This window comes from Zootoca vivipara, chromosome 14, assembly GCF_965207765.1.
Source record: "Zootoca vivipara chromosome 14, rZooViv2.hap1.1, whole genome shotgun sequence".
Taxonomy (NCBI): Eukaryota; Metazoa; Chordata; class Lepidosauria; order Squamata; family Lacertidae; genus Zootoca; species Zootoca vivipara.
In genome coordinates this window covers 13,114,800-13,140,919 of record NC_142597.1, presented here as the reverse complement: position 1 = coordinate 13,140,919, position 26,120 = coordinate 13,114,800, and the positions used below count along the sequence as shown (strand labels likewise).

Below are 26,120 nucleotides of genomic sequence, written 5' to 3'. Positions count from 1 at the left end.
GGACCCCGTTGCTCAAATGTCAGTCCTTTGCAGTGGAGAAGCATGTGGCCATCTTTTCCTCCAGGTAACTTTTGAGCTGGACACCCCAGGTAGGGCCCTCTCCATTCAGATTGTTCAGAGATTCCAAGAACAAATAAGCAAGTTTTGGTGGCTGAGAGAGATGGGGCAAATTAGGACTTTGAATGTGGCAAACTCTTTACAAGGCTCACTGATCAGGGGGTGGAACAAAACCCCTATGAAAGGTGACAGCATTTAAGGCTTTTTGTTGAGAGAAAAGGTAGGAGGCAACCTCATCACAGAGTTATAGACTCAGGGTGGAAGATGGGGACAAAGGTTGAATTAGCTGGCTCTGCCTGGCTCTGGCTCCCCCTACTGTTTGGCTCCTTGCCTTCCTACTCGCCAGCCACCAATGGGGGCCAGCCATTACTGGAACATTTTGCCACTTGGGGAAGTGGGGGAGAACATAACAGTGGGGAGCACATAACTCTTTGAGTTGCAGATAGGTCATGTGTAATCTAATGAAGCACCGTTCATGGGCCAGCCTTTGAATACACCAAGACAAAATGAACTGAAGCAAGGATTTGATACTTTATTGTGTTTTTAATATTCTGTTGGGAGCTTCCCAGAGTGGCTGGGTCAACCCAATCAGATGGGTGGCATATAAATAATAAAATCATTGCTGTTATTATATAGGGAACAGGGGAAGCAATTCTGAGCCTAGTTTCTCTCTATGTGGAAAGTGGCCCACTTGGCTGACCACTTAATTTAGCAATTCACCTCTAAGTATAATAGATCTGTATCCCTCTCCCTCCAAAATAATTACTAGCTAGTGAAATGAACCTCCAAATGAACACAAGCAATATCCAGTGGATGCCTAATCAGATTTGGTCGGTGGAGTAACAACTTTAACATGTTCTTAAATCAAATCAGGATTTAAGCAAATCTCTAAATATGAACAGATTAGATTTGTTCAGCCCAGCTGCATGTTAATCTATTTTGTCCTCCTGGAGAAATCTATTGCCTGTCATTTTGAACCATCAATGTCAAGAGTCCCCAGAGCTAAAGAGATGAAAACAGTGATGCTGATAAGATCTCTGACCTCATCTCATCACTTCTAGTTTGCTGTGCACCATGGGGGCCTGGGTAGCCTTGTTATATGGAACCAGACCACTGGTCTACCTAAGCAGAGTATGGTCTGCATCAGCGCCCCCCCAACCTCTGGTCTCCAGCTGTTTTTGGACTACAACTCCCATCATCCCTAGCAGGACCAGTGGTCAGGGATGGTGGATAATGTATTCCAAGACAAGCTGGAGATGCAAGGTTGGGAAACCCTGGTCTACATGGACTGGTAGTGTTTTTCCCTGACCTGTCTAGAAATGCCAGGGACAGAATCTGGGAATTTCTGCCTGCCCCTCCTCTTTTCCATCCCTATATGAAATTGGGGGCAAAATCATTCTCAGGTGCCCTTCTCCATTCTGCCAGATATTTTGGACTACAACTCCCATCATCCCTAACTACTGGCAAAGCAGACGGCTGGGGTTGGTGGAAAGTGCAGTTTAAAACATCTGGAGGGCACCAGGTTGGGGAGGGCTGTTGAAGGACATGGCCCACTTCTCCCCACAGCGAGACAATGTCAGTATATCAATGATCAGTGACAACTTCTTTTTTGCTCAGTGTTTGGACATGAGAAATGTGGGGCGGTGGGGAGGAAGATCCTTCACCCTTTCCAAATAAACTACAGAGCGCTCAGGTCACTTCAAAACAGAAAGATTCTAAAATGTAAATTAGGGGTGAGCAGCCTGTGATGCTTCAGAAGAGGGGGATTTAGGGCAGCACAAGCGGTGCAGGAGTTCTGGGTGAGCATCCGAAGAGGGTGCATTTTCAAAGCCCAGTAAGCTCTTGTCAGGCTTTGGGAATAATAATAATAATAATAATAATAATAATAATAATAATAATAATAAATAATTTATTTATACCCTGCCCATCTGGCTGGGTTTTCCCAGCCACTCTGGGCGACTCCCAACACAACATTAAAAACGCAATAAATACATCAAACATGAAAAACTTCCCCAAAAAGGGCTGTCTTCAGATGTCTTCTAAAAGTCAGATAGTTGTTTATTTCTCTGACATTTGGTGGGAGGGCGTTCCACAGGGTGGGCGCCACTGCCGAGAAGGCCCTCAGCCTGGTTCCCTGTAGCCTCACTTCTCGCAATGAGGGAACCGCCAGAAGGCCCTCGGAGCTGGGAAGAAGGCATGAGGGGTCTGGCAGGATCCTAGAGTCCTGCGCTCTCTTCTCCAAAGCTGGGCAAGCACTTACCATGCTTTGGGAAGAAGGGAGGGCTCTAGGACCCTGCTAGAGTCTTGCACCTTCTTCCCAAAGAGTGATGCCTTGTTTAGCCACCTTAAGTTGGTGCTGCCAGGAGGGCATAAAATGTTGTCCTTGCACAAAGTGGCATATTACCAAGGTCCACCCTTGCCTTCGGATGTTGAACCATATCCCCCATTTGCCCCTGCCAGCACCACAAATGGATAGGGGCAGTGAGAGGTATAGTCCACCTACATTTGGAGGGCCTTGATGCAACTCACGGATCCAAAGACGATCAGATAGTTTCATGGTAGATCAATTGTATAACACTAGTCCTATGAACCGTAATACTGGAACTCAGTTGTGCAGTGTAGTGGTTAGTGTGCCGGACTATGACTTGGGAGACCAGGACGCAGCTCCCCAGCTGTGTAATGCTGCTCCAGATTTTTTTGGGAGGAGATAAAGGTTCAGGAGTGGGCAAGAAGAGTTCATGAACCCTGGCTGGTAAGCTGAGCACTGGTCTCCCAGGTCCTAGTCCAGCATCCGTTTTATCCTCTGCCCTATACATAGAGAGTTCCCTCTGAGCTATACAGGTGGGACCTGCAGCAAAATGTTGCAGTACAGAGTATACTTGCTCAGGTTTCCCATTAACCACATCCTGCTGTCAGGACATTCCATTCCATTCCATTTTCCATCCCTAAAGCTTTCTCTCCCCCCCCCCCCGCCAAACTCTGTATTTTCTGCTCACAAAGCATGCTCACTACTCAGTGGTCAGGTTTGAAGTCCCCACCCCTTTTTGTATTTTAGAAACATTGGGATCCAGTATACTAAGCTTGTTTTTCAGTGACCCTGTTTTGGCTACAGCACTGTCAGTACTCAGCAGCTGAGTTTGTTCTTAGAGGTAGTGGGGAGAGAAAAGGGGAGAGTTCTGGAGACTGAACCATCCCTGTGTAACACAGGAGAAGAGTTTCATTTTAAAACTACATGACACATATACCCTCTGCCCTCAATTCTCTCTCCAAGGTACTAATGATAAGCTGCCAGAGGTTTGAGTGAATCAATTTCCCCGTTTTTCATTTCCCCTTCTGCTTTCATTTTCAACTTTCTCCCAAATATTTGTGTCACAAATATTTGATTCACGCAGTCTCTCCAACTTCTGGTTTCTTTGTAGCAAGGCTTCCCAAACTTGTCTGGTTGTGGGCATGTTTGGAAATGGGAAAGAAGTGTTTTTGCAGATATGGGGTGGACCAAATGACCCTTGGGACCCCTTCCAACTCTTCAGTTCTATGATTCACAATGGCAACCCACCCCCACCCGGCGTTATAGTTTCCATTGTCATCAGCCTCCTTTAAGCTCAGAAGCTTTTGGTCAGGTGGTTTTGGGAATTTAAACAAATCTTTTTGTTATTTTAATTTACATACAACTGCATCTCCCTCGAGAATGTAGGAACAGATATACCTAAATTTCTGGCGGCCTTGTCTTACTTCCCAACTGTTAAGTTCAGTCGGTGGAGCATGAGACTCTATCTCAGGGTGCTGGGTTTGAGTTCCGCTTTGGGGGGAAAAGATTCCTGCATTGCAGGGGGTTGGACTACATGGCCCTTGAGGTCCCTTCTAACTCTACAATTCTATGATCCTAAGTTAATTCAGCTGCTTGAATGCCGATTTGTGGACTGATAACAGGGGGCTGTAACTTGGCAGAACCTTTGTGTTTTTTACTACATGGCTCCCTCTGCTGACAGAAACAGGAATGATATTCATTCCTGGGGACAACTGGAGATTTATAAACTCTCGGGGGGGGGGGGATATATTCAGTTCAAGAGAGGTTTGTGTGTTTTTTGATAGTACTGTGTCGAGAGGTTTTGAAAACTGCTTCCACATTGGAAATACACCTTTTGGGTTTGTGCTTCTATCACCATCTCAAGTAAGTTTAGCCTTTAACTCTTGAAGGACACAGATTATCTGGACCTTTTCCAACCCGGCTTCAGATCTGGGTTTGGCACGAAGCCAGCCTTTGTCATTCTTGTGGATGACCTTTAGCAGGACAGCAAAAAGGGGGAAGGCAATCCCAGTGCTCTTTCTCGGCCTCATCTGCTTTTGATACCATCAAACATGTTTTTTCTCCGGGTTAAATGAATGAGTTGGGGGGAATGTGTGTGTACCACGTTGCATCAATTTTACACTTACTTGCAGGGTCAACCTTCTCTGTCTGCTAGCACAAGGGCCCTTGTGTCTTATACATGGGGACGTCTTATACACAGAAAAGTACGATAGGTAGGAATGAAACACTTGGTCTTATCTATGTGACAGTCCAACAGGAAACTTACCCCCAAAATTAATTTCTCCAGTCTGTTGGGTAGAGGAATAAAGCAGGAAGACAGAGTTGTGATTTCATTCGCAGGTGAGGAAGAAGTGTGCCTCTCTTTCCAGGTCTGGAGTGTTCAGGTATCCTATACCTCAGTAATGGAGAATGTCTTCCTATTAAAGAGAGGTGATGTACTTGTACTAAGTGCCAACACAACTCAGAAGAAAACTTGATTTGAAATTCTGGCTACGTACAACCCCAGAAAAGTGCAAGATTTCATCCTCCATGCTGATCCCACTCACTGTTGATACTAGAAAAATGTTATATGTCTACATGTGCTTTTAAAAAGCGGTATTTTATAATGCCAACCAGTTCCTGCACCTCTCTGTTAGAAGTTACCACAAATTTCCACAGACCCGTAATTCAAGAATAAAGGGCAATTGTGAACCAAGCTCTAACGCTTTGTAACTTACAAGCTCAGTTTGTTTTTCGAAACACAGTGATGGTACCTTGAACCCACAGACATTCCTACCAAAGGTATTTACATCCTTACCTTCTGAAAGTACAGGCATTCTTGCTTTATGCCAGGTGTGAGAGCTGACGAGCATAAATAACTGTGAAGATCCTTTCTACGTCCAGGGAGACACCACTGAGTAAGAAACACATTTCTGAAAACTCACGTTTGTTTGTTTTTATTTGGACTGACACATTCATTGTATGCCACAACTTCCACTGATCAATGAGGTTTTTTAAAAAAGAACTTTTAAAAAGCCGGAACTTGCCAGCAGTGTAATGGGGATTATATAGTCACATTTTGATGAGGCATTAAAAAGGCTTACTCCCCCTGGTCCATAACTTTCCCCTCCCCACCTCCCACCCCCTTCTCACAGCTTTGATTGTATTTGATAAAAACACGGTATGGCAAAATGCATCCCAGCAGTTGAGTTACTTTCACTGCCACATAAAGAGGCGAACTAAATTTGTTTAAAAATGCCAGGGATTACTTTAATGTAAAAAAATAAAATAACAAAAAAAGCTGATATGGCAACACTACTAGTAAAGTGGGATACATCACAGAAACAGAAGTTTTTGCAGGCAACACTGGTTGGAAATAGTAAAAAACACTTGATGGGTGAAAAAAGTGAAATGCTAAATTATATACAAGAGGAGCAAAGGGTGGCACTGAAAAACAGTCTCAAGTGACTCCAAATTTAAACTTGCCATTATCTATTGCTTATTTATTACATAATTGTAATAACACTTATCGAGACAAGATGTGTAAAAATGAGACATTGTGGAAAACAGCTTTTTCATATGAAACGCAAAGTGTACGTTTGTCCAACATGGAATGTACCAACAGTCATTGTATTTACAGGCTCCCTTTCAGAGTCTTCTCTTTACAAAACCAGCTAACTGGCCCAAGGCAAGTAAGCTGTATATTTTACTGACTTGGGATACACATTTTGTAAAATCAATTGCAAGTGTCTTTTTTTGTTCAAGTTCATTCAGGAAGGCTTATTTCGCCCAGTCCTGTACTGCAAGATTCTGTAAGACGCCCCAATGCCACGGAAGAGTCAAACCTGCAATCCTTATGAAGGACGAAATTCAGTTGTTAAATTTCAAGGGGTATCCAATGGCTTTTTCCAGACACTCTACCAAAGAGCCAGCAGAAAGGAAGTCCCTCTCCACTTCTACAAATTTGATGTAGATGGACTTGGGAGAAATTCCCGGGTCTACAATGCAGTTTTGAGATAAAAAGCCATTGATTCCAACCCACTCTTTGCTGAAGGTTTTGGTGTTTGCTTGAAAATGTAAGAACAAGCACTGCTGAAGAGTTCTGACCTCGGCAATACCAAGGTAACAATATATTATTCGGGTGGATTCCATCTCGACTTTGAGCGATGCTTGTGACAGGGGCATATCTGCTTCCCCCAGTGTCTCATTTTCAGGGTCTTGGCTGATGCCCTCATGATCAGGAGACTGTAGTTTCTCGTGACAATCTTCATAACCAATGGCATACAGACCAGGGCTCTTAGGAATACCCCCAGGTAATAAATACTGCACAATATTTCCACCTGTTGGCTTAGAGTGAGCAATAGGAATCCAGTCAATCTCCATGTGCAGCTCTAGGCACCTGGCTTCGCTAATAGTGATCTCTAGGAATTTGTAGTAAACGTTCTTCCAGTTCATTTTCTGTACCCTGGTCATTATGATCCTGCCCTCTGGTTTCTCCGAGTTGAAATATTCCCGGAGCCGCTTGCCAAGGGGGACTTGGGAACTAATCTCCGCATAGTGGTAGCGGATATCCTCCTTCCACCGTGTGTTGTAGCCAATGCCAAAAATGGCCAGTTTGTTAGAAAGATGCAGCCTAGAGAAGTCTGTCCAGCTCTGAAATAATTCCCATTTTAACTGGACGGATTCCAAGATCTGTACAATATTCTGCATCATATCACGCTTCCTTAAAAAGAAAGGGAAAAAAGACAAAGTGTAAGGTTTAAGGCAGGCAAACAAGGGGTTTAGAATAAGGTTACAAGACGTCCCTGTTTCCCAGGGACAGTCCCCGGATTTACAAATCAATCCCCATACAAAATCCATTGAAGTTGAAAAGTGTCTCTGGATTCATTGAAAAAAAAAAATCTGGTAACATTAGTTTAGAAGAGCACAAGAAGAGGTATAAATTTTAAACACCATCTTTCATATGCAAGAACATCTGGCACTGTAAACACATTAAGTAGCTACAGAAATTAAAAATGTTGCCCTGGATCTTACTAACCTGACCGGCTTGCTCCAAAGGCATTTTCTGGCCAGTAAAGCTTATCCACTGTGGAGAACTGGGGTGGTGCCTTAATCACCACAATAATTCTAAATGCACCATTTAAAATGGTCCTAGCGTTATCTAGCATAATTCAAAGAAAGCTCAGAGGCAGGGCATGCAGAAAGTCCCAGGTTTGATCTCTAGATAGCTCAGTTGGTAGAGCATCAGACTCTTCATCTCATGGTCATGGGTTTGAGTCCCACATAGGGATCTAACATCTCTCCAAAAGTTTGTTACAAGTACAATTATCTTAGCTTATTCAGCAGCTTCTTCACCAAATTATTTCAAAGGTGTACTGAGACTTAACTAGTAGTTACCCTCTTTGGTGTGGGGACACATGTAACTGGTGTACTGCTGATTTAAATGGCTGTGCGCTGCCTGATAAACCCACCCATATGAAGACTATTGTGTCTGGCAAACAGGATTTTCCAAGTAGCTGCATTCAACACAGTCAATCACACACAACGACACAATCCTACAAACTGCCAGTTAGATAATAAAAGGTGGTCTGGAGTCACCCTGGAAAAACAGGGTTGCACATGTCGTCTTCCTAGGGAACAAGCAGATTTTGGAAGCCAGGACTGTGCACAACACAAAAATATGCTCTTTTCATAATCTCTTTTTAATATTTCCAGAAGATTATTCCTTCCAAGCAAGACTTTGCAGTAGCGTGGGTGCAATTCAAGTGCTGGCTATTACCTTTAATGGATTGAGACCAGAATACCTAAAGGATCTTCTCTTATTGTACAATCCTGCATGCCCAATGAAGTTATCTGGATAATTCTGCTTGTGTGTCCCTCTCCCATTTGAAGGGCTATTGCTGTGACTGCATGGAACCTCTCCCAGTTGTGAGCAATCAGTTTTCAAAAATTCCCTGCCTCAGAAGATACGATTGGCCCAAATGACATTCTATTTCTACCTGAATGGGTTTTGTGTGTCAGAGAGAGACGGGTGGGGGTGTGCAACAGAGACAGAGAGAAACCTGAATGTTAGTCAATTCTGCTGGTTCCCTCCTCCTGTCAATTTTTATCTGTAGCCTGTTTGCTTTTATTCTAATATAAGGTATAACAGCTTGCTGGATCAGGCCAATGGCCCGTCCAGTTTCATGTTCTCACAGTTACCAAACAAAGAACTGTTATAACTGCATTTTTAATTTGGGTTAGCTACCTTGAGTGGCTCAAATTTTGAACTGGACAGGATAGGAGTATCATTACCAAACAAATAATTTGGTGAATGTCAACTTGACTCTCCATCACCTATCTGAGCTTGAGAAATAAAATGGGGTGGGAGATACAAATTTAAAGTAAGAACATTACATAGACCAGTGTTTGGATTTCAGTGGACAACATACACACAGCTGATGGTCTGTATGTGTTACAGAGGTTAAAGACCCATTTTATACGAATGAGTTCTGAACAGAGAAAGCTTGAAGAACTTTATAGTTTTAGATGCCCTCCTTCTAAAATCAACTACTGTAAGAGATTCCCAGTTAGGACACTCATAAATTACTCACTGGGATCCTTCAGAAGATTCCTGTTTTATCTTCAATGATTTCTTCATAGCAGGCATTTCATCTGAAAGATTGGGTTACAAATAATTGTTAAAAACAAAAACAAAAACTTGCTACTTTTTGAATTTGAATGTCCTGACATACATTTAAGTAGCACTTAAAAGTGCAATAAAAGTTAGATTTATTCAGCATTATGTACAGATTAGAGAACCACACTCTTCTTAAGAATAATACCAAGAATCAAGCCAGAAGGTCACTTTATTGAATATTTACATAAGGCAATTCTGCCCTACTTATATTTGAAGATTGCATATAACAAACCTTTGCATCTGATTTACCGTAGATTTCCTGTGTACCACCAATTCTCATTTCAAGTAATATCAAACAGAAAAAAAACATTTCTGTAAAAACACCCACATGCATCCATAACTAGAAGGAAAATAACAATCAGCAAAACATAGGGAAACTTGCAATATCTAAATGCACTGTTTGAAACTCTCAAACTCTGTAACTTTTGTTTCTCATGCGTGAGCTATTTTATAGAAATGGGGGTGGGTGGGTGTTCTTGAGAGCTTGTGGGTGCAGTGGCCAGTATGGAAGCAAGTGTTAAGCCAGGCTTCCTCAAACTCGGCCCTTCAGATGTTTTTGGCCTACAACTCCCATGATCCCTAGCTAGCAGGACCAGTGGTCAGGGACGATGGAAATCGTAGTTTCAAAACATCTGGAGGGCTGAGTTTGAGGAAGCCTTTGTTAAGCCTACAAAGGCAGAGAGAGGGAGACAGAATGAACCAAACTGGCCAAAGAAGTACAGCAGTCCTTCCCTGTGCATTCCATTTCCCTTATTTATAATGAGATGATTTAAACCTCTTCATCAAGATACACAATGGCAACAAGCAGCATAAATGGCAACAGCAGAATTATAGTTAGCAATGATGAAGAGTAGTATTTCATACCTAACTCTTGGTCTCCTGACTGGTAGCAATGAAGGTCCTGACTGTGGTTCCCCCATTCATCCTGCGAATATTCCTCCATAGTGCTGCCGTCTGACTCCAACTCTTGGTATAGGCCACTGCTGTTGATAAGCACAGGCTGGCAGGGTTGAGAGTCCCATCCTCCTTGACCAAACACCTGCTCCAGCTGTTCAAAGGTGTAACTGCTTTTCCTTTTCCCAACGCCATGCTCTTTTACCCGGCTGTAACACCTGCGAAGAGTCTGAAAGACAGAAGGCACCTGGTCAGTGTAAACTAGCTTACCAAGACTTCTAAATAAGCTACACAATTTTATTTAATTTCTAACTTTGGCTGAGCAAAGCTCTACCATATATATTTTACTATTTTTAACCAAAACAGGATGCTACCAAGTAGCTTTAAAGCCAGGTTGAACTCTTGCAGCCATTTAAAGTTTCCAGCATACAGCACTTTCATTTGTATATTTGCCTCAAGAGCACAGCACATCTAAGTGATCATCGTTTTAAGACATCAGTTTTTACTGGTTCTTGTCAACTACCAACGGCTTTCCCTTCTTAGCCCCCAAACTTGCTATATTATGAAGAACTAAATCCCAGTAAGATACCAACAAGCCCATAATATGTACACCTTTACAAAGGGAGGAGAAAGAACAGCTACTGTTGTGCCCATAGTTTGGAGAAGATTAAGGGAAGGGAGAAAGAAAGAAAGAGAAACAGGAGTCACCAAAAGCAGACAGTTGGATCATCCCTTACTCCAAAAAGGAAACATTTAAGAAGTTTTAAAAAAATGTTGGCCTAAACTCTTTAGCTAGTAAAATATATTACTTACATATTTTGCATCCTTACTAACTCACTCTGTCTCTTGGGAAGCTGCTGAAATTTAAAAGAAGTGAAATCAATAATACTCTGAATTCCCACGCTCAAATATCATAACACACAGTACTACGATGGTCAGGTCTAATAATAAAACATTAAACCCAACAGTCTGCTCTAGATTCTGAAGCATCTTAGACACCAAGCTTCAATCAGGTTTTGGCCTCTTTCATTCTTACGCTTTGGCTGCAAGCAGTATGCATTACACAGCAGCAGCAAGCATAAAGCTTTACAAATACTTCCTTCCGCGTCTTCCTTCCTGATTTCCAACTGCATACAACACCTGTTCTTTGGAAAACCTTAAATCTGTACCTATTAACACAGTCTGATGTAAAGAGCGGGCTATAGGCAGAATACTGACCACACACCGCATCACAGGGCACCCTGTTTGCAAGAGCAAGTATGCTCCATTGACAGAAAAAAATAAAATAGGAAGGGCAAAAGCTGTAAGGATTTGAAGAAATTCAGTAACTCAAAGCACCGTAATACACTCTTGTCACCCCCAACCACTTTGGATTTTTATTCTTATAAAGTGTAACTTTGCCAGCTTCTCCTATCGCCCCAGTGACAATGCTGCTGCTCATTTCTTAATCATGCAGAGAAGAGTTAATCAGTGCCCTAATGCATATTTGGAATCCCAGGAGCTGAAATCATGTTATTTTGCTGCTTAAAGCAGAGCAGCAAATTGCGCTCCCCCGCCTATCTCAAGGGACAGAGTACCCAAGGACACTCAATATAGAAAATCCCACAAGCACCTTCTCCTCCTCGGAATATAATGCAACTAACAATATATTGCCCTTTGATGACACACAAAACGAGCTGCTTAACACACCATACTGGTCCTAAGAATGGTTAGTTTCTTAATGTTAGTTAATTTCATACTGCTAACTTTGGAGATGTGAAGACAGGGAGAAAAAGACAGGGAGAACATTTTCTCTTTCTTTTAGAAAGGAAAAAGGCTAAATATATTTGAAGTGTTTCTAGCCTTCTGCAGGGAACATGTTTAGTGCTTTTGTACACTTTTCTGATATTTTCCAGCAAGTTTCACAATCCGCTTACAGGTGTGGGGGAATTGTTTCAATACTTAATCCCATTGGGAAGTCAACAGAACTAAACCGACTAAAATCCCTATACAGTTGCTTAACTGTGTGACAATGAGTTGATTCTCTAGCTAAGCAGCAGAGTATTACAGGAGACACTAATACGAGTTCATTAGAGATAATAAACGCTTTTATTAAATGCCAAGCTAAAACAAACATTTCATCTAGCACAATTAGCCAAGAAGTCTTAATATGATCTACTGAGGTCTTTTGGGAGTCCTAGCATTCACAAACACTACTTCAAATATTTGGGGCTCAATTTAGCATTTCCAGGTATTTTCTCACTGCTTGTTTCAGTACTAAAAAAGGATCCTGACTAGCAGCAATCCTACTGAGCATTCAAAACTATTTTAACACAGCCTACCTACTAAAACCCAGAGCAAGGGAAACAGGTGTACTACTGGTGTGTGCACCATGTGAGCCTAGCTGCACACATACTGATTTGTAGTTCCACTGATGTGCAGGCCACGTGGCTGCATCATTTGGAGGTAGGCCTTGCCTATATTGCCAACAGACAGAGCTTAAATCTGACAAGAGCAAAATGTTCTGCTTATGCTGTGTGAATCCTTTGCTCTAAAAGGCCACAGACCACAGATTCCCTTGCCATGGATAAAACATACTACTCTGCTCAGGACATGCAACATTTCCCTTCAAAAGCGCTGAAAATATCAGTACTCATTTCCACACACACACACACACACACACACAGGAGAGAGAGAGAGAGAGAGAGAAGATAAGGGTGGGAGATTCCCAGACATCTGGGAATCTCGAAATGTTATTAGGGTTGCCATATGCCCTCTTTTTCCAGGGTAAGAGTCATAATAGCGATCCATAGTTAAAAGTAGAAGTCTGCAAATGGGTCCTCTTTTTTGCTCTTCAAAATATGGCAACCCTAAAACTGAGACTGCCAAAGAACAACCCAAGAGGGTTACAGTGTGCTCCTATTTGCTTCTTGGCACATTTTAAATTTGGCATCAAATGTGAGCCTTACTGTGGGCAGAGGTTGGTTTCGCTTGGGAATTCCTTATTGGAGATGATCCCTAATGCAAGCTGTTCATGCCATCTTCCTCTGCAGAGACAGTTTGATTAAAGTGAGGCCTGCAAAAGGAAGAACAGAAAGATTTGAGAAGGCACACTAAGTGTGTGTTCCCAAGTCTTTCCTTTGAAGTTAAGTCCCCCAACATCATGGTGACATCCGTTGATAACATGTGGGCAGCATTGCTAGTTTGACTCAATGTTAAACTGACTTCATGTATTCTATATGTAATTATAATAAAAAATAAAACAGAGTATATTTGCCTGCCACTAATCATTGTTTGGCTGAGTCGCTGGGCAAATTAAAAGAAAACAGAGAGCACAAAAGCACAAGTCAGAATTAAGTGCCCCCCCCCAGCTTATTCTACCCTTTGCCGCCTCCTACCCTACCCTACCCTACCCTACCCTACCCTACCCTACCCTACCCAACTAGCTGTTCCACCTTCAAAATTGATTCACCTAGACCAGGCATGGCCAACAGGTAGATCGTGATCTACCGGTAGATCCCCAGGACGTTTCTGGTAGATCCCAGGTAGATTGTGGGTTCCTTAGTGATCGCCAGCCTAAAAGAAAGAGCTCTCCCCCTAAAAAAAACCTCAAGAACTTTTGTCTCTCCCCCACAAAAAAGCTCAATAACCATGGGTAATTGCAGGGAGAACTCCTTCCCTCTTTCCAATACAGAGCTTACCAGTATGTGTGTGACTGTGTTAGTGCGTTGCACAGAATGGCTGGATTGCTCCCTGTCCCTCTTGCCTGCCTAGAGCCCCCCCGGCTCCTCCTCCCTCATGCCGGCAGAGAGGGAGGGGTGTGTGTGAGTTTGTGTGTGTGTGTGGGATGGCTCTGCTTTCCTCAGGACGTAACAGGGCCTGAGTGAGTAGCTGGAGGAAAGCGGGAGCCCCGACTCACAGAGGGATTTCCCCCCTGTCCCTGTCTCTTTGAGCCACTGGGAGCCAGAGAGAGAGAGAGAGAGAGACGCTCCTAGCTGGCTCCCAGCTGTGGGGGGGGGGGGGGGGAGAAAGAGAGAGAGAGAGATGGGTGCCCCTAGCTGGCTCCCAGTGGCTCAAAGGGGCAGGGAAACCTGGTATATACCAGCCCCACACGTCAGCACATTTGCTTTCATGGGAATAAACTACCTCCCAGCTCACCACCACCACCAAACAACAGTTAGGGGCACCCTGTGAGGTCTTTCAGCTATGTGAGGCCTAAGTTATTTGGGGCTTAAAACACTAAAGTGAGTACCTATAAAGTGAGTACTATAAAATGCAGCTCTTAGGACAGGGCCTACCGTGTATGAGGACCTGGGGGGAAAACCCGGAAAAATGGGAGGATAAACAGTTTTTTCCCCATTTTCCTCCAAAGCAGTTTTTTAGAAGTCCATGAGGAAAATGACAAAAAGGAAGAGGAAGAGAAAATGGAAAATGATGGCAGTTTTTTAGAAGTCCATGAGGAAAATGACAAAAAGGAAGAGGAAGAGAAAATGGAAAATGATGACAGTAGTTCAGAAAATGAGATAGAATAAACTGCATGTATATGTTGTATCTTCTGTTTCTTCCTTTTTTAAATCACTACTCAAAGGGTAGACATTCTATGTTACTTAAATATTGAGGTTTTCTTTTCCCAAGCAGCAGATAATGTGTAAGTGTGGTGTCAGCTCCCTAAAAAAAGGTCAACAACTCTGGGGAACCTTTCCTTAAAAAGTCAACAACTTTGGGGTCCCCCCCTTAAAAAAGATGATGAGTGGTTGTTTGATCTGGCTTTCCTTCCTGATTTCACAGGAAAACTTAGTGATATGAACCTTGAGCTACAAGGTAAAGGTAAATGCATTGGCGACATGATTAAAATAGTTTCATCCTACAAAACAAAATTTAAGCTAATGATGGCTGACCTTACAATCAAAATTTTTGATCACTTTCCTAATATGCAGGACCATCTGGGGAACAAATCCTGACTTTGTTTTTCAAACAGAGAAGTATGTGGCTGAAACTGGTTCTGTTATTCTGGAGTTAGAAAAAAGATTTGGCGACTTCCAAAAAATTGAATTAATTGTAGAGTACATGTCATTTCCATTCAAATCTGATTTGGACATTTAAAAAATTGCTGTCACTATCAGTACAAATTGTGTACTGATGGTGGCGCTGTGGTTAAACCACTGAGCCTAGGGCTTGCTGATCAGAAGGTCGGCGGTTCGAATCCCTGTGACGGGGTGAGCTCCCGTTGCTTGGTCCCAGCTCCTGCCAACCTAGCAGTTCGAAAGCACGTCAAAATGCAAGTAGATAAATAGGAACCGCTACAGCGGGAAGGTAAACGGCGTTTCCATGTGCTGCTCTGGTTTGCCAGAAGCGGCTTTGTCATGCTGGCCACATGACCTGGAAGCTATACGCCGGCTCCCTCGGCCAATAATGCGAGATGAGCGCGCAACCCCAGAGTCGGTCATGACTGGACCTAATGGTCAGGGGTCCCTTTACCTTTACCTTTTATCAGTACAAATTACTCATTGTGGAAAATATCTTTGAAAATAAGATATTAACTCTGAAAAATGACATTTTTCTGAGGGCCCGTGCAGAAGAAGAATCATTTTGGAAGTTTGTGCCCAGACAGAAATTTCCAAATTTGAGAAGATGCAGTGAAATTTTACACTCATGTTTTGGTTCTACTTATTTGTGTGAATCTGCATTTTCATATTTAAAAATGACAAAGGAGTTTGTGCGGCGTACAGTTTTGTGAGTGCTTTTATGCAACTCTCTCCCAAGAAATCTCTAAAGGTTTCTGTTGTCCCCCATAAGAAAAGTATTTGGTCAGTGCTCCCCCCCAAAAGGTTACCAAATCTGGTCACCCCCCTTTCTTTCTCCCTAAAAAAGCTCAACAACTTTGAGCTGAACCCCCCAAAATGGGGGTAGATCACCGCCAGATTTTAAATCTGAAAGTAGATCACAGTCTCTTGGAAGTTGGCCAACCCTGACCTAGACAAAGGCACAAATAGAAAGTTGCAAACCATATGAGCAACCATGTTTGATGCCAGTTTGGTTCAGTTCAATTCTTACTAGAATATTCATGTGATCTTTTGCTTACTCAGAAATAATTGCCAGTCCTAGAAAGTGAATCTGCATATGATCTGCAAGCAGGGTGGATAAAAATCAATGTTTTTTTTAAAAAAAATAAAAAATCGGGTTTTTTTATTTAAATCGGATTTTTTTATTTAAATCAGATTTTTTTTAATAAAATGCTTTTTGAGGAAAATATATTACCATCCAAAGGTTATTCCATCATGAAATAAAGATTAGTTTTTTTAATTATGTAGAATAAGGTTGTATATGTTTAATTTTTTTGGTAAATAAATTCCATTAATCCATTCACAATGTCATGCTCTTCCAGAGGTTTTTGTAAGATTATTGGGCAGTTTCTCTGCCTACAAGATATTATCACAGATGCTTGGTTTACTTTTGCAGTTCTCAAAACTGAATTTGACTCAGCAGAGATCACATGCCTCTTCTTCACAGCAAAAATGTTATAACATGAACAGAGTTGAGAAATAGACCTTAATCCTATTGTTCTACAAACCTATGAATACAGAATCAACCCCTTCAGTGCTAAGTTTCCAGAAGTTCAGAATAGAATAGAATAGAATAGAAACAACATTTTTCTGTTTGGAGTGGACAGTATTTAAGTTTTTCATGTGTAGGCTGGGCTGACAGTCTAAGTTTCTTAAAATATATATATATATATTGTTTTAGTTTAGCCAAATTAGTTAACAAACATGGATGTTTGTTTAAACAAATAACATATGCTGTAATGTTATTGTTTCAGTTGGATAAATCTATTTAATTTGTTATTATTAATGTAATGATTATTTTTCTCCTTCCTAAGTACAACAGAAAAGTTGTCCAAATACAGTATGAATGATTAACCTATTAAACTGGGGATTAAAAAAAACTAATATGAAAAGTTGTTATTCTAAAAATCTTCATCTACTAGCATATTAAAGTTGTACCAGCAAGAATTAGTCTTTATGTAGAAAACTATGATTTAAATCAAGCCTTAGTGACTAGTGATTTAAATCGTGATTTAAATCAGATTGATTTAAATCAAATCCACCCTGTCTGCAAGACAGACGGAACTGAAATCACATGTCCTGAAACACTCTTGCTGTGTGCAGACAAGCCCAGAGTACCCAATTTGTGTACCTGAGTAACTACTAGTTCCTTTGAAAATTAATCCCTTCCATTATTTTGGACAAAAGGGGAAAAGATGTATCCAGAAAGACAAATGATGATAATAAATCAGGTATTAGATAAGGAGATTAACTTAGCAAACCATTATATAAAGTAGCCAAGCAGAGTATTTTCATATTACAGACATTTCAAAGGCTCATCAAAGAAGTTGCCCAAGATCTAGATTAATGCTGCCCACTCATCACATAATAATAATAATTTATTATTTATACCCCATAGGTAATAGCTGTCCAATATGTACTTCATGATTCCAGTAGATGCTGCTTTGTTCAAAAGGAGCAAGATATCTGCAGACATCAAATTAACACATTAAGGACAAACTTGTTTTCACTTCCAGTGTAGCCCAGGCTAGAAAATTTCTGCTACAAGTTATGAAGCATGTTGCTTGATTTAAACATATTTTCACTTTGAGAATGAAAGCGATCGAGAGCTTTTAAAGCAAAGTTGAACCTTATTATTCATCCAAGCCCGTCCAACTTTAGTTCCTTTCAATAGTGTCATGCCATTTTCTAATTAAGAAAGAGTTCTTTAGAATTTTGAAGTCCTTCCTTTCCCGAATATTTATACATACATGCTAATCAACTCTTTCTTTCTTTTAAAAAAGACGTGTCAGCTCATTAACTGCTGACTTGCTCTGCAGCATCAATTTGTTTCTGTAGAACTTTTTAGCACTTTCTTTATGAAAAGCAGAGGCATACATGTACCATGTAAAACCATTTCACTGATCTAACTCATTAGCTTTCTATGTCTTTCATTAAAGAAATGAAGCACTGATCATGAGAAACTCAGAACTTTTCAGTTACATTATAATTATTTCAAATCTGCATACATTAGGAATAGTTTAATAGCCCCATTTGATGCTCTTGTTGAAATTGTTTAGAACAATTGGGTGCCATCTCAAACAATGGCTGAAGGTCTACTCAACAAAGCCTGTACTGTAGACAGACACTGATTTGCAGTGCAATCCTATGCATGTCTTCTCAGAAGTCAGAATCATCAAGTACTGTACAATAGTATTTATACTCAGGTAAGTGCTGATCACCGAAGAATTGATGCTTTTGAATTATGGTGCTGGAGGAGACTCTTGAGAGTCCCATGGACTGCAAAAAAATCAAACCTATCCATTCTGAAGGAAATCAGCCCTGAGTGCTCACTGGAAGGACAGATCCTGAAGCTGAGGTGCCAATATTTTGACCCCCTCATGAGAAGACTCCCTGGAAAAGACCCTGATGTTGGGAAAGATTGATGGCACAAGGAGAAGGGGATGACAAAGGATGAGATGGTTGGACAGTGTTCTCGAAGCCACCAACATGAGTCTGACCAAACTGTGGGAGGCAGTGGAAGACAGAAGTGCCTGGCATGCTCTGGTCCATGGGGTTACGAAGAGTCGGACATGACTAAACGACTAAACAACAAGTGCTTTTAGGATTGCAGCCTTAAAACTCATAACAGACAAGTAAAAGGAAGTATAACTGCTCATATATAAGTAGAATCTTCTGAATTTATCTCCTTTGTTAAAAACATATAGCTCAGTTGGTAGAGCATGAGACTCTTAATCTCAAGGTTGTGAGTTCAAGCTCCAAGTTGGGCAAACGTTTCCTGCATTGCAGGGCGTTGATGACCTTCGTGGTCCCTTCCAACCCTACAATATTCTGTAAGACTGTATGACCCTTATGTTAAGCAAGTATAAGCAAGTATACATTCATATGTAACAGGCTTTAAATTATATTGACAACTGGGTAAGCTATTTGTAGAGATAGAATGGAAGCTGTATAATGTTGGGTAAGGGAGTTTAATTACTTTATCCAATGCTTTCCACAATGTAAACTGCAAGCTGGCTAATACAGCTGGTAACTCAAGTTCTTCAACTATAGTGGGTACCAGTGATACAACAAATCAAACATTAGTCTCTTCCCTAGAGAACACAGCTTTCAGCTGGCATTATTGGGCCTGCATCAATGTGGCAAATGGTATTAAAAACATGAAAGGAAACTTTTAATTTCATCTGAATCAAATTAAGCAATCCTGTTTTGGATTAGTCAATATCATATCAGTTTTGCAAAAATGGGTGACCAAACATCCAGTCTTATCTTATAAATCTCCATTAGGATCATGTCTTCTCCTGGAGCTTTATTAGCTAGTTGGTTTACAATTAGCCTCTTGATCTGATTGGGCGTGATGTCTGGCCATTCTGACAGTTCTAATAACTGAGCATAGTAAACTTGTGAGGGTGAGTCAGAATGGGGGCCATATATTCCTGAAAAATATGTCACCCAAGCCTTTCCTTGAACAGATGCTTCTAACGAGTAGCCCAGCCCATTTATACCTTGAGCGACCAAATAATATTGTATCAATATAGCAAGTACAGTGGTACCTCGGGTTACAAACTCCGCTAACCTGGAAGTAGTACCTCGTGTTGCGAACTTTGCTCCAGGATGAGAATGGAAATCACGTGGCGGCAGCGGGAGGCCCCATTAGCGAAAGCGCGCCTCAGGTTAAGAATGGTTTCGGGTTAAGAACGGACCTCCGGAATGAATTAAGTTCGTAACCCAAGGTACCACTGTATATAAATATATTAGGTTTAGGTCACCTGCCAAAATACATGTGACCTCCTCCAACCCCCCTTGGCTAAAGATACAAAGGTGCAAAATGAATGCCAGCATGAACAATTGCTCATGTGTAATGGTTATACTAAAGTCAAGATAATCGATTCAAATTGACAATCCTGAAAACTCCTGCCTTAAAGTCATAAAGGCTTGTCATCACTTCAGGTTACAGAGAAGAAAGCCCATATCATTACCGGTAGATACTCTTCTAGATACACACCTTTCCCACATGAGCCTGACTACCTATTCATCTCTGGAGGCTCTCTTGACAGTTTGAAACCTAAATTGTTTGAGTGCAGGGTGGATAAAAATCAATGATTTTTTTAAAAAAATCAAAAAAATCGGATTTTTTTTATTTAAATCGGATTTTTTTGATTTAAATCGATTTTTTTTGATTTAAATTGATTTTTTTAAAATAAAATGCTTTTTGAGGAAAATATATTACCATCCAAAGGTTATTCCATCATGAAATAAAGATTAGTTTTTTAATTATGTAGAATAAGGTTGTATATGTTTAATTTTTTGGGTAAATAAATTCCATTAATCCATTCACAATGTCATGCTCTTCCAGAGGTTTCTGTAAGATTATCGGGCAGTTTCTCTGCCTACAAGATGATATCACAGATGCTTGGTTTACTTTAGCAGTTCTCAAAACTGAATTTGACTCAACAGAGATCACATGCCTCTTCTTCACAGCAAAAATGTTATAACATGAACAGAGTTGAGAGAAAAGACCTTAATCCTATTGTTCTACAAACCTATGAATACAGAAACAACCCCTTCAGTGCTAAGTTTCAAGAAGTTCAGTGAATAGAACAGAAACAATATTTTTCTGATTGTTTGGAGTGGACAGTATTTAAGTTTTTCATGTGTAGGCTGGGCTGACAGTCTAAATTTCTTAAAATATATATATTTTGTTTTTGTTTAGCCAAATTAGTTAACAAGCATGGATGTTTGTTTAAGCAAATAACATATGCTGTAATGTTATTGTTTCAGTTGAATAAATCTATTTAAATTGTTATTATTAAGGTAATGATTATTTTTCTCCTTCCTAAGTACAACAGTAAAGTTGTCCAAATATGAATGATTAACCTATTAAACTGGGGATAAAAAACTAATATGAAAAGTTGTTATTCTAAAAATCTTCATCTACTTGCATATTAAAGTTATACCAGCAAGAATTGGTGGAGTCTCCTTCTTTGGAGGTCTTTAAGCAGAGGCTTGACAGGCATATGTCAAGAATGCTTTGATGGTGTTTCCTGCTTGGCAGGGGGTTGGACTGGATGGCCCTTGTGGTCTCTTCCAACTCTATGATTCTATGAATTAGTCTTTATGTAGAAAACTATGATTTAAATCAAGCCTTACTGACTAGTGATTTAAATCGTGATTTAAATCGTGATTTAAATCAGTTTGATTTAAATCAAATCCACCCTGTTTGAGTGCAACAGGAAGAAGGGCCTTTTTCTGTTACTGCACCCAGACTTTGGAACTCCCCCCTCCTGTCAGGGAGGTTTATCTTGCCTCCTCCTCCTTGCCTCTAAGTGGCATACAAATATCATAAACAAACATTAGCCTACCATCACAGTATGAATACCTTCCTCTTCTGGAAAATTTTCAGCTATTAGAGGCTGATTTTATTGCTTGCCTACCAATCATAATTTCATGTAATTCTTCTAGATGTTTACTCTGTAATTTAATTCCTACGACCATTTTAATCCTTCATGGTTCTGTCCTACAACTTGCTATAATTGCTCTGAATAAACACTTATTCTGAAAGTACTTCCTCCTTGCAGGGCATAACTGCTTAACCAACTTTGCATGTTTACCACATGCACTGGCTTTAAACAATTTCTGACTCTTGCATGAGAATAGCCCACTTACAGCAATCTTGTGATGCTTAAAATAAAATTTCAAAATCTTCCTTTCTTGTAAGTTCTTAATGGTAGGCTGTCTCTAGAGGATGCTCCAACATGAAATTAAAGTGCTTGGGACTAGGCTACCCAACAGATTGCTTTCTTCCATACGTATCTACCAGGCACTGGATTTTTATCCAGTCATGCCCTGCCCTTATCTTAGTATTAGTATTAATATCAACACGTTAAAATTAAAGGAAACTTATCTTCAGCAGCACTGACTCAAAATAAGCAAAATACAGTAAGTTAGTTAAATGGCATCATCTTCAATATTAGTCAGAGTGAAGAGGAAAATAAGAAAACTTGGGAATATGAGCAAACTTAATTTGCCATTATACTGTACTAATTCCTGCTACCTTTCCCAGCTAATAAGAAAAAACTACTAACCGAACCAACAAAGTTTCACTCTAGTCACTAACAAATTTCATTATTTGGAACCATTTATTCTCATACTGCAAAATAAGGAAAACTACATGCTTTTTATGCTGATTAACTCTGATTTGTCAGATACCACTTTCCGGGAGAAGACAACCACTAAACTAGGAATCTGTATTACCCAGACTGCAGCCTCCTGTTTTTAGCTCACACCCTTCAACTCTGGCTTTTGTCTTTTTAATACAGTTGAGGGATGGGGGCCCACCCATTTTGCCACTGGCACAGAGCCACTTCCTTTGTTACCTTAAGGACCCACACTTAGGAGGACATTACTAAAAAACTTTTCCAGCTATTCTAGCAATTGGATCCTTGTTAGATTCAGGAATTAGAAAGGACTCAGGCGCACAGCCTACTTCTGCACACCAACTCACAACAATACTTACTCCATAAGATGCTGCCATTCAGCTAAAAAGTCACTCAACTAAACAGAAACATTGAATTGAAATACTTTATTGCCACATGTACAACTTGTATACAGTGAGATTACACACCGTAATATATATTACATATAATATTACATAGATAATATTCATTTTTAAAACAACAATATGCACTCTTGTAATCTGGCAGAAAATGGAAAGAGATGATTTGACTTGCATGAGATTTAACTTGCTTGAGACATTTTTGCTTTGAGTTCTACTGGCATTCCATATGAATTTGCCCACTTGTTTTCCAAAAGCTAACATTCTTCAACACATTCGCTGCTATATCCCTTTTTAATGCTGCATAATAAAACACGGGTAGTGCTGTGGTCTAAACCACAGAGCCTAGGGCTTGCCGATCAGGAGGTCGGCGGTTTGGATCCCGATCAGGAGGTTGGCGGTTCTGATCCCTGTGACGGGGTGAGCTCCTGTTGTTTGGTCCTAACGGTCAGGAGTCCCTTTACCTTAATAAAACTAATGTTCAAATACCATGAACAAAACTAAGCCAAGTCCTCAAACCTGTCATTTAGAAAACATTTAATATACTTGAATAGATAAAGCTACCACTGGATACTACTCTTCACCATTATGGCACACAACCACCAATATAGGCTCTGGATCTTGCCCCTAAATTTGGGATTGGTCTGCTAAATTGTAAAGAAAACACAGGAGTCCAAATTGAACGAGTTCCTAATATTTTTCAAGCTGTGGAATTTTATCTTCTGGAAGAACAACTCTAAGCCTTGCTTCTCATATCTAGAGCTCTGCTAGCAGTGATTCATTGGACCCCTGCTGCCTGTGGCAGATAATTCAGAAAGTTTCTGCGTGGGAACTCTTTTGTAAAGGGAGCATCCTGCTCTTGAAGGAAAACAGAAGATAAAATAGTAGCCTGTGGCCTTGCCAACCCTACAAAATCTTTTGGAATGAGTCCAAAAAAAACCTTTATTCAACTGCTTGCATTGCTGGATAGGATTCTACTTTCAATGAAGAGTTGATTGCATGTGATTTCTTGACCCCCAAATAAGACCAAGAAAGCAATAAATGGACTGTCCCCCGCCCTGCACTTAAGCTAATTTAGTTGGTCACAACGGACCAGAGAATTACAAAACCAAAACGTGGGCACTAGGGGATGAGTTTTGTTGGCTGTCAAAAGGTCCCTGGAGAATCAACCCGAAGGCTTACAAAGCAAGACCGAAGGGAGGGCAAATTCTTTCCTCGGCCAAGACCTAAGTGCGCTGGGATTTCCAAGGAAGAAGCGGCCCGCCAGCCAGCCAGCCAACCACATGGAGAAGTCCCCAAGCTATGAGCCACCCTTTTCAGGGAACGCCCAGATACCTCCTCCGCCTCCTCCTCCTCTCTCGAGCATCACTTGCTGGGCAAGCGGCTGCGCTCCGTACCTTGATGCGCTCGCGGCACTGGGACGGTGTCCGCTCGTAGCCCAGCTCGGCCAGGGCCCGGGAGACCCGCTCGTACATGGCGGGCCCGGGGGCCTTGCTGCCGAACACGGTGCCGGCGCCCTCCAACTGCTGGTACCGCGCCTCCACGAGCCGCTCGTTGCCCCACACGGCGATCAACGCGTTGGTCTCGGCTGGCGTCCACGACACGCCTCGGCAGGCGGCCGCCGTGGCTGTGCCTCCGGGCGAAAAGGAAACGGACGGGGAGGCCCCGCCGCGGCCCCCGCCGCCGCCGCCCCCCGAGCCGGCCCCAGTCCCCGCCGAGGTAGCCGCGGCCACGGAGCCCGGCCCGGCGGGGCCTAGCGGGGAAGCGCCGCTGGGTGTGGAAGGGTCGGAGAGGCTGGGGTTGCCGTCGCTGAGGGCCCCGGGAGAGCCGGGAGACAGCACCTCCATCTTAGGGATCTTCAGCGGCGGCTCGGCGGCTGAGAGCTGTGAGGAGCCACAGGGCGCCGCCATATTGGAGCTGCGGAGCCGAGCGGGCGGAAGTGACGGCCGGAGCCCAGCGGGCGGGGCTTCCGCCAGGCGGTGACAGCCAACAGTGGAAAGCGGGAGAATAGGGTGTGTGTGGGGGGGGTGATGGGGGGGCAGAGTGGGGAAGCGAGAAGGGAGCCGGGTGGTGTGCGCGTGCGCGTTAGGGAGAGCGTTGCAGCGCGTGCCGCGGCTGGAGGCGCGCACGGGCCGAGGGCGGGGCGTGTGTGACGGTTGTTAGAGGATGAAGGCGAGAGAAGGCGCGTGAGGCGCCTCAGGCGCTCCTCTCCTCAGGAGCAGCAGGACCATGTTTCTAAGTAAGTGAATACAATGGTACCTTGGTTCTCAAACTTAATCAGTTCCCTAAGTCCATTCCAAAACCAAGGAGTGTTTTCCGATAGAAAGTAGCCTAATGCAAAACGGATTAATCCGTTCCAGACTTTTAAAGACAACCTCTAAAACAGCAATTAAACATGAATTTTACTATCTAACGAGACCGTTGATCCATAAAATGAAAGCACTAATCAATGTACCGAACTGTAAAAAGATAAAGGTAAAGGTACCCCTGACTGTTAGGTCCAGTCGCGGACGACTCGGGTTGCGGCGCTCATCTCGCTTTATTGGCCGAGGGAGCTGGCGTACAGCTTCCAGGTCATGTGCCCAGCATGACAAAGCCGCTTCTGGCAAACCAGAGCAGCGCACGGAAACGCCGCTTACCTTCCCGCTGTAGTGGTACCTATTTATCTACTTGCACTTTGACGTGCTTTCAGACTGCTAGGTTGGTAGGAGCAGGGACCGAGCAACGGGAGCTCACCCCGTCACAAGGATTCGAACCACCAACCTTCTGATCAGCAAGCCCAAGAGGCTCAGTGGTTTAGACCACAGCGCCACCCGTGCCTACAGTATTGTAGATGATTTAAAAAATAAAAATCTTACCTGCACTTACGATAGTCATTGTTAGGATGGGGGGCTTTTATCCATTTCCGCAGTCACACAATCAATCAAACTGGGTTCCACACAGTCACAAAAACAAATTAACCAAAAAAGCCTCAAAAACAAAAACACAAAATAAATAGCTGCAAAAACAAAAGCGCCAAACTTAATCCATTCTGGAAGTCCGTTTGACTTCTGAAATGTTCGAAAACCAAGGTGCAGCTTCTGATGGGTCAGGCACCCCAGAAACAATAGCCTATAACAGCATCGGATGTTTGGCTTCCGAAAAATGTTCAAAACCCGGAACACTTCTGGGTTTTTGGCTTTTAAGAACCAAGGTGTTTGAGAACCTAGGTACCACTGTAACTAGACAGTTATTCAGGGTGTTTTCCTTCTTCACGAGAGGGGGGAAAAACCTAAATGATTTTTCTGAAGTTTGTTCAGATTTTGTAGTGAGCAGTGGGACAAAAGAAAAACTGCTTTCTAAGCACTGTGCAAGTGGAATAATAATACAGTAATAATAATAATTACTTGTACCTCGCTCATCTAGCCAGGCCTCCCCAGCCACTCTGGGCAGCTCCCAACAGAATATTAAAAACACAATAAAACATCAAACATTAAAAACTTCCCTAAACAGGGCTGCCTTCAGATATCTTCTAAAAGTCAGATACAGTTGTACCTTGGAAGTTGAACAGAATCCGTTCCGGAAGTCTGTTCAACTTCCAAAACGTTTGAAAACCAAATCACAGCT

The 26,120-nt window shown here is 42.0% G+C and overlaps 1 protein-coding gene across 1 annotated transcript; it reads right to left on the bottom strand.

Annotated features, from left to right (window-relative positions):
• Window positions 1-5,588: 5,588 nt before the first annotated feature.
• Window positions 5,589-24,424, bottom strand: MSANTD2 (Myb/SANT DNA binding domain containing 2). Its single transcript, XM_035139807.3, has 4 exons — window positions 23,912-24,424; window positions 9,888-10,146; window positions 8,938-8,998; window positions 5,589-7,067 (listed from the first exon to the last, which is right to left on the bottom strand). The coding sequence occupies exons 1-4, from the start codon at window positions 24,422-24,424 to the stop codon at window positions 6,215-6,217; spliced, it is 1,686 nt and encodes a 561-aa protein (XP_034995698.1). The 3' UTR covers window positions 5,589-6,214.
• Between the last annotated feature and the right edge of the window lie 1,696 nt (window positions 24,425-26,120).